This window comes from Cnephaeus nilssonii (assembly GCF_951640355.1).
Source record: "Cnephaeus nilssonii genome assembly, chromosome: 13".
NCBI lineage: Eukaryota > Metazoa > Chordata > Mammalia > Chiroptera > Vespertilionidae > Cnephaeus > Cnephaeus nilssonii.
This window is the reverse complement of record NC_137084.1, coordinates 3,567,338-3,573,753: the sequence shown is the minus strand read 5'-3', so window position 1 is coordinate 3,573,753 and position 6,416 is coordinate 3,567,338. Positions and strand designations below refer to the sequence as shown.

General features: G+C 57.0%; 1 protein-coding gene across 1 annotated transcript; it reads left to right on the top strand.

Annotated features, from left to right (window-relative positions):
* The first annotated feature begins 1,667 nt into the window (after positions 1–1,667).
* INTS5 (integrator complex subunit 5) lies at positions 1,668–6,228 on the top strand. Its single transcript, XM_079788955.1, has 2 exons — positions 1,668–1,807; positions 3,101–6,228. The coding sequence occupies exons 1-2, from the start codon at positions 1,728–1,730 to the stop codon at positions 6,078–6,080; spliced, it is 3,060 nt and encodes a 1,019-aa protein (XP_079645081.1). The 5' UTR covers positions 1,668–1,727; the 3' UTR covers positions 6,081–6,228.
* Positions 6,229–6,416: the final 188 nt, after the last annotated feature.

Below are 6,416 nucleotides of genomic sequence, written 5' to 3'. Positions count from 1 at the left end.
GCCTGCCACGCGGCCTTCTTTGTCAGCATCGTGGCGGTGCCGTGGGCCGGCGTGGTCATCTGCAGGACCAGGAGGCGCTCCGTCTTCCAGCAGGGGGTGAAGAACAAGCTCTTAATACTTGGCCGAAACCGGTGTGGCTCAGTGGATAGAGTGTCGGCCTGCGGACTGAAAGGTCCCGGGTTCAATTCTGGTCAAGGGCATGTACCTTGGTTGCGGGCACATCCCCCGGTGGGGGGTGTGCTGGAGGCAGCTGGTCGATGTTTCTCTCTCATCGATGTTTCTAGATCTCTATCCCTCTCCCTTCCTCTCTGTAAAAAATCAATAAAATATTTTTTTTAAAAAAAGATCTTAATACTTGGCCTCTTCCAGGAGACGGCCCTCGCTGCTCTCCTTTCCTACTGCCCGCGAGTGGGAGTCGCCCTGAGGATGCACCCCCTCACGCCTACCTGGTGGTTCTGTGCCTTCCCGTACTCTCCTCTCATCTTCATGGATGACGAAGTCCGAAAACTCATCGTCAGGAGAAGCCCTGGAGGCTGGGTGGAGAAGGAGACCTACTACTAGCGCCCGCCCTGCACGCCGTGAGCATCCTGCCACACTGCACCCTCACCCATCCCTTTGTGTACTTCAGTCTTGGAGCTCAGAACTCCACCTGGTAGGAGGCACCCAAGCATGTGGGGGAGCGGCCGCTCCAGGATGAAGCCTGTAGCTATATGGGGGGAGGGGGCCTGCCTGACAAACATCCCTGTGGGAATGACAGCGGGAAGGTTTTTATGGGCCTTTTTGTTTTTGTAAAAAGGAAATCATGGAATGACCGAAAGAATACATTTGATATGTGGATTTTTACAAATAAAGATGGCTATTATAATGGAAAAAAAGAACCTACTAAGTGCCAGGCAGACACTGTTGCAGGTGATGAAGATAACAGCCTTGTTTTTGTTTTTTAAATGGGGAAAGGCCCTGTTTTCAAAGAGCTTATTTTCTGGAGTTCGTGCAATAAATGTAATAAAAATAGCCAATGCGTATTAAGTGCTTGCTTACCATGTTTCCTAGTTTCCATTTCCACAATTCCGTGCGGTAGCTGTACTGTTAGCACCCTCATCTCCGTAAGAGGGAGCAGTCATGGAAAAGTTAGGGAAGTACCCAGCCAGTACGTGGAATGGCGGGGGTTTAGATGGACCCCGGAGTGGGGCTCTGGCTGAGGGGTGCTGGCTTCACACGGCCACCCAGCTGCCTCTCTGCAGGTGTGGGGTGTGCGGGGCCAATTTACTTCGGGCTTCTTCTCCCTCCTCCCTTTACTTTTCTTCTCTTACAAATTTTCTCTTCTTTCTTTCCGTCTCTTTTCCGCTTTCCCTCTTCCCTTCTCTCCTTTACTTTTTACAGGGTCACTGTTTCTTGAATAAAATGTTTCCCAGTGCTTCGTTTCTTAGAAACTTCGTGAAGTGGAACTCTTTGTATTGGGGGCTTTAGGAAAAACAACGGAATCGTCAGTGTATCCATGGCCCTTTGAAAAAAGAAAAAGAAAAAGGCTGCATTGACGGCGGGAGGGTCGGCTCTCCTGGCCCGGGCCCTCGGCGCGGGGCGGAACCAACGTGCGCGGGCCGCGGGAGTCGCCGGATGGGTTTTCTGGAGAGGCCTCGTCGCCGCTCGTTCTTTTCAGGTCTCGCGCCAGCGCGCATGCGCTGCTGCGCTCCGCCGCTCCCGCCTCCGGCTCGGGCTCGGGCTCCGGGATGTCCGCGTTGTGCGACCCTCCCGGGGCCCCGGGGCCTCCGGGGCCGCCCCCGGCCACCCACGGTCCCGCGCCGCTCAGGTAGTCAGCGCCCCTGGCATCTTCCCCCGCCGCGCGGCCCCGCGCCGATTCCCCAGCCTCCTCGGCAGAAACCGGATCCTACCTCGGGAGCTTGCGTCGGGTTCTCAGAGATTCCTGGTCGGGTCCCCCCAGAACTCGGGGACTGCCTCGCCCAAACTCCGGGCTCCAGTGCCCGCACGCCCAAGGTCTTGGCACTGCCTCCCTCCAAACCCAATGCCTGGGTACTCCGCACTCCGGCCTTGCTCTCCCAAGAGTCGGGGACATCAGAACTCTTGGCAACCCCGCTGTCCTGCCCCTTTTAGCCCGGAGGAGAGAAACCCAGGGTCCCCTGACTTCATGGACTCCCCGCGAGCCCAGGCCCAGAAATTCACAGAATGCTTTGTGAATTTCTAGCCTTTCCCTTCCAACGGAAACACTCCTGTCAGGGTGGGACTTTTTTATTTTTATTTTTTGGAGGGTCCGGAGAGGAATGGCACAGTCAGAAAGAACCCCAGGGGATGCAGTCTTCTTTGGCCAAAAGGGCAGTAAGAGGAAGGGGACTTTGCCTCTTCTCATAACACTGCACCTCCGAGACTGAACCCATATGTTTTGGGAGGGGAAGGGTTGAAAGGTGTTGCCTTGTCTGTGCCCTGGAACACCTTGATTCCTAGGCACCTGGAGGGTGCTGGGAAGGTGGCGGTTGTGTATGTGGAATCCAGGTGGTGGGTGGTTAGGATGCTAGCAGAGTATGGGAAGAAACAGGTATTGGGAGGGAGATTTTCTTCCCATTAAGAGTAAAATCCAGGGTGCTTGTGTTGTGGTGGAAAATGCAGTAAAATTGGAAACGTGTTTTTAAATATACTCAATTGAACAAAAATTTATTGAGTACTTCCTATATACCAGGCACCTCCATAGAAGGAGATTTAGTATTGAAGAGCACAGAAATGGCTACTACCCTCTTGAAGCTTATAATCTGATCACTTAACCTTGGTTTCCTTATCTGTAAAATGGGATCATAATAATACCTACCTTATTGGGCTGTTGTCTGGATTGAAATAATACAGGTAAAGTACTTTAAAAAGTACCTAACACATTCCCGGAGTTATCTAATATTGATATTATTGAAAGAAAAATAGCTAATGTTTACTGAGTGGTTCGTGTGAAATAGAAATGGTGCTTAAGTGCTTCATGAACATTATTTCATGAGGGAGTTATAGTTATCCCTATTTTACATAAAAAGAAGCAAGCTCACGGAGGGAATGTACCTTGCCCAACATCTCCAACACACTAAGTCTGTCTCTTGTTTCCTTCTAGCGCTCAGGAGCTGTCCCAGGAAATCAAGGCTTTTCTCACTGGCGTCGACCCCATTCTGGGCCACCAGCTCTCGGCCCGGGAACATGCTCGCTGTGGTCTTCTCCTCCTCCGCTCTTTGCCACCTGCCCGGGCTGCCGTGCTTGACCACTTGCGAGGCGTCTTTGATGAAAGTGTCCGGGCCCACCTGGCTGCCCTGGATGAAAGCCCTGTGGCTGGCCCACCTCATCTCCGCCCGCCTGCACCCTCTCATGTCCCCGCCGGGGGACCTGGCCTAGAGGATGTGGTACAGGAGGTACAGCAGGTGCTGTCCGAGTTTATCCGGGCCAACCCGAAGGCCTGGGCACCTGTGATTAGTGCCTGGTCCATTGACCTCATGGGGCAACTAAGCAGCGCATACTCGGGCCAACACCAGTGTGTGCCCCATGCCACTGGCTCTCTCAACGAATTGCTGCAGCTGTGGATGGGCTGTCGGGCCACACGCACGTTAATGGACATCTATGTCCAGTGCCTCTCGGCTCTTATTGGTAGTTGCCCCGATGCCTGCGTGGATGCCTTGCTGGATACCTCTGTCCAGCACTCCCCACACTTTGACTGGGTTGTGGCCCATATTGGCTCCTCTTTTCCTGGCACCATCATCTCCCGCGTTCTTTCCTGTGGCCTTAAGGACTTCTGTGTTCATGGTGGGGCTGGAGGTGGAGCTGGTGGCACTGGTGGAGGCTCTTCTCAAATCCCCTCTACAGACCCCTTCCCTGGATCTCCAGCTATCCCTGGGGAGAAGCGGGTACCCAAGATTGCCTCAGTTGTGGGCATCCTCGGGCACCTGGCCTCCCGTCATGGAGACAGCATCCGACGGGAGCTTCTGCGAATGTTCCATGATAGTCTGGCAGGGGGCATTGGGGGCCGGAGTGGGGACCCCTCCCTTCAGGCCACAGTTCCCTTCCTTCTGCAGCTGGCAGTCATGTCACCAGCTTTGCTGGGCACAGTCTCTGGAGAGCTGGTGGACTGCCTTAAGCCCCCAGCTGTGCTGAGTCAGCTTCAGCAACACCTGCAGGGATTCCCCCGAGAGGAGCTGGACAACATGCTCAACCTGGCTGTGCACCTGGTGAGCCAGGCCTCCGGGGCAGGTGCCTACCGCCTGTTGCAGTTCCTGGTGGACACAGCCATGCCTGCCTCAGTCATTACTACCCAGGGCCTGGCTGTGCCAGATACTGTGCGCGAGGCTTGTGACCGGCTGATTCAGCTGCTGCTGCTACATCTGCAAAAACTGGTTCATCACCGGGGAGGGTCTCCCGGGGAAGGGGTGCTGGGCCCGCCCCCACCCCCCCGCCCCGTGCCCTTTCTAGATGCGCTAAGAAACCATGTTGGAGAGCTGTGTGGAGAGACATTGCGATTGGAACGGAAGCGCTTCCTCTGGCAACACCAGCTCCTGGGCCTGCTCTCTGTCTACACTCGGCCTAGCTGTGGACCTGAGGCCTTGGGCCATCTCCTGAGCCGGGCCCGAAGCCCCGAAGAGTTGAGTTTGGCCACGCAGCTGTACGCAGGGCTGGTGGTCAGTCTCTCGGGCCTCCTGCCGCTGGCCTTCCGAAGCTGCTTGGCTCGGGTGCATGCAGGGACTTTGCAGCCTCCCTTCACGGCGCGGTTCCTGCGCAACTTGGCACTGCTGGTGGGGTGGGAGCAGCAGGGTGGTGAGGGCCCTGCCGCCCTAGGAGCCCGGTTTGGGGAGTCTGCCTCCGCCCATCTGTCTGACCTGGCTCCTCTCCTGCTACATCCTGAGGAGGAAGTAGCGGAAGCTGCTGCCTCCCTCCTGGCCATTTGTCCCTTTCCTCCAGAAGCCCTGTCCCCCTCCCAACTCCTGGGACTGGTGAGAGCTGGGGTGCATCGTTTTTTTGCCTCCCTGAGGCTGCATGGCCCCCCAGGTGTGGCTTCAGCCTCCCAGCTTCTAACCCGCCTCTCTCAGACCTCCCCCGCAGGCCTTAAGGCTGTCCTGCAGCTGCTGGTGGAAGGAGCCTTACATCGGGGCAACACAGAGCTGTTCGGAGGGGAAGTGGATGAGGACAACGAGACTGTTTCCGTTGTTTCAGCCTCTTTGGCTTCTGCCTCCCTGTTGGACACAAACCGGCGGCACACTGCAGCTGTGCCAGGTCCCGGAGGGATCTGGTCTGTTTTCCATGCGGGAGTCATCGGTCGTGGCCTAAAGCCACCGAAGTTTGCCCAGTCACGAAATCATCAGGAAGTGATTTATAACACCCAGAGCCTTCTGAGCCTCCTGGTGCACTGTTGCAGTGCCCCTGGGGGCAGTGAAAGTGGGGGCTGCTGGGGGGCTCCCACGCTGAGCCCGGAGGCTGCCAAAGCGGTGGCAGTGACCTTGGTGGAGAGTGTGTGCCCTGATGCAGCTGGTGCTGAGCTAGCCTGGCCTCCTGAGGAGCACGCCCGGGCCACGGTGGAGCGGGATCTCCGCATTGGCCGGCGCTTCCGGGAACAGCCCCTGCTCTTTGAGCTGTTGAAGCTGGTGGCAGCTGCTCCTCCAGCCCTGTGCTACTGCTCCGTGCTCCTGCGGGGGCTGCTGGCCGCCCTCTTGGGCCACTGGGAAGCCTCTCGCCACCCCGATACAGCCCACTCCCCCTGGCACCTGGAGGCATCCTGCACCCTGGTGGCTGTCATGGCTGAGGGGAGCCTCTTGCCACCAGCCCTGGGTAACATGCACGAGGTATTTAGCCAACTGGCACCTTTCGAAGTGCGTCTGCTGCTGCTCAGTGTCTGGGGCTTTCTCCGCGAGCATGGGCCCTTGCCCCAGAAGTTTATCTTTCAGTCAGAGCGCGGACGCTTCATCCGGGACTTCTCCAGGGAGGGTGGGGGTGAGGGTGGACCCCATCTGGCTGTGCTGCATAGTGTCCTCCACCGCAACATTGACCGCCTGGGCCTTTTCTCTGGCCGTTTCCAGGCAGCGTCCCCGTCCACTCTACTTCGGCAGGGGACATAGCCTTTTCCTCGCTCCAGAAGCTGAGGATGCTTGAGCAGTGAGACGGGGCTGAGGTGCTGCAGAAAGATGGAGGTCTCTCTTCTGAGACCTCAGCGTAAAGAGCGCTGTCACTTTCCCCCTACATTTTTTTCTAAATAAAATTTGCCGATTTGAGAAAAACAGTGCAGTGCCTCCGTGATGCTTAGAGCCGGCAAAGTAGGACAGGGCCTGGCTCCGGACAGTCCCGCCTCCGGCCTGAAGCCCCGCCCCCGGCCCGAAGCCCCGCCCACCCCGTGAGCCTTTAGAGTGCGAGCCCGCCAATGGCGCGGCCGCCCGCAGCCCGGCCAATCCTGAAGC

Bases quoted from the DNA above. Each gene is read 5' to 3' on its own strand.
- INTS5 (XM_079788955.1), top strand. From the start codon at position 1,728: ATGTCCGCGTTGTGCGACCCTCCCGGGGCCCCGGGGCCTCCGGGGCCG. The intron at 1,808-3,100 runs GTAGTCAGCGCC...GTTTCCTTCTAG, and splicing joins CACGGTCCCGCGCCGCTCAG to CGCTCAGGAGCTGTCCCAGG.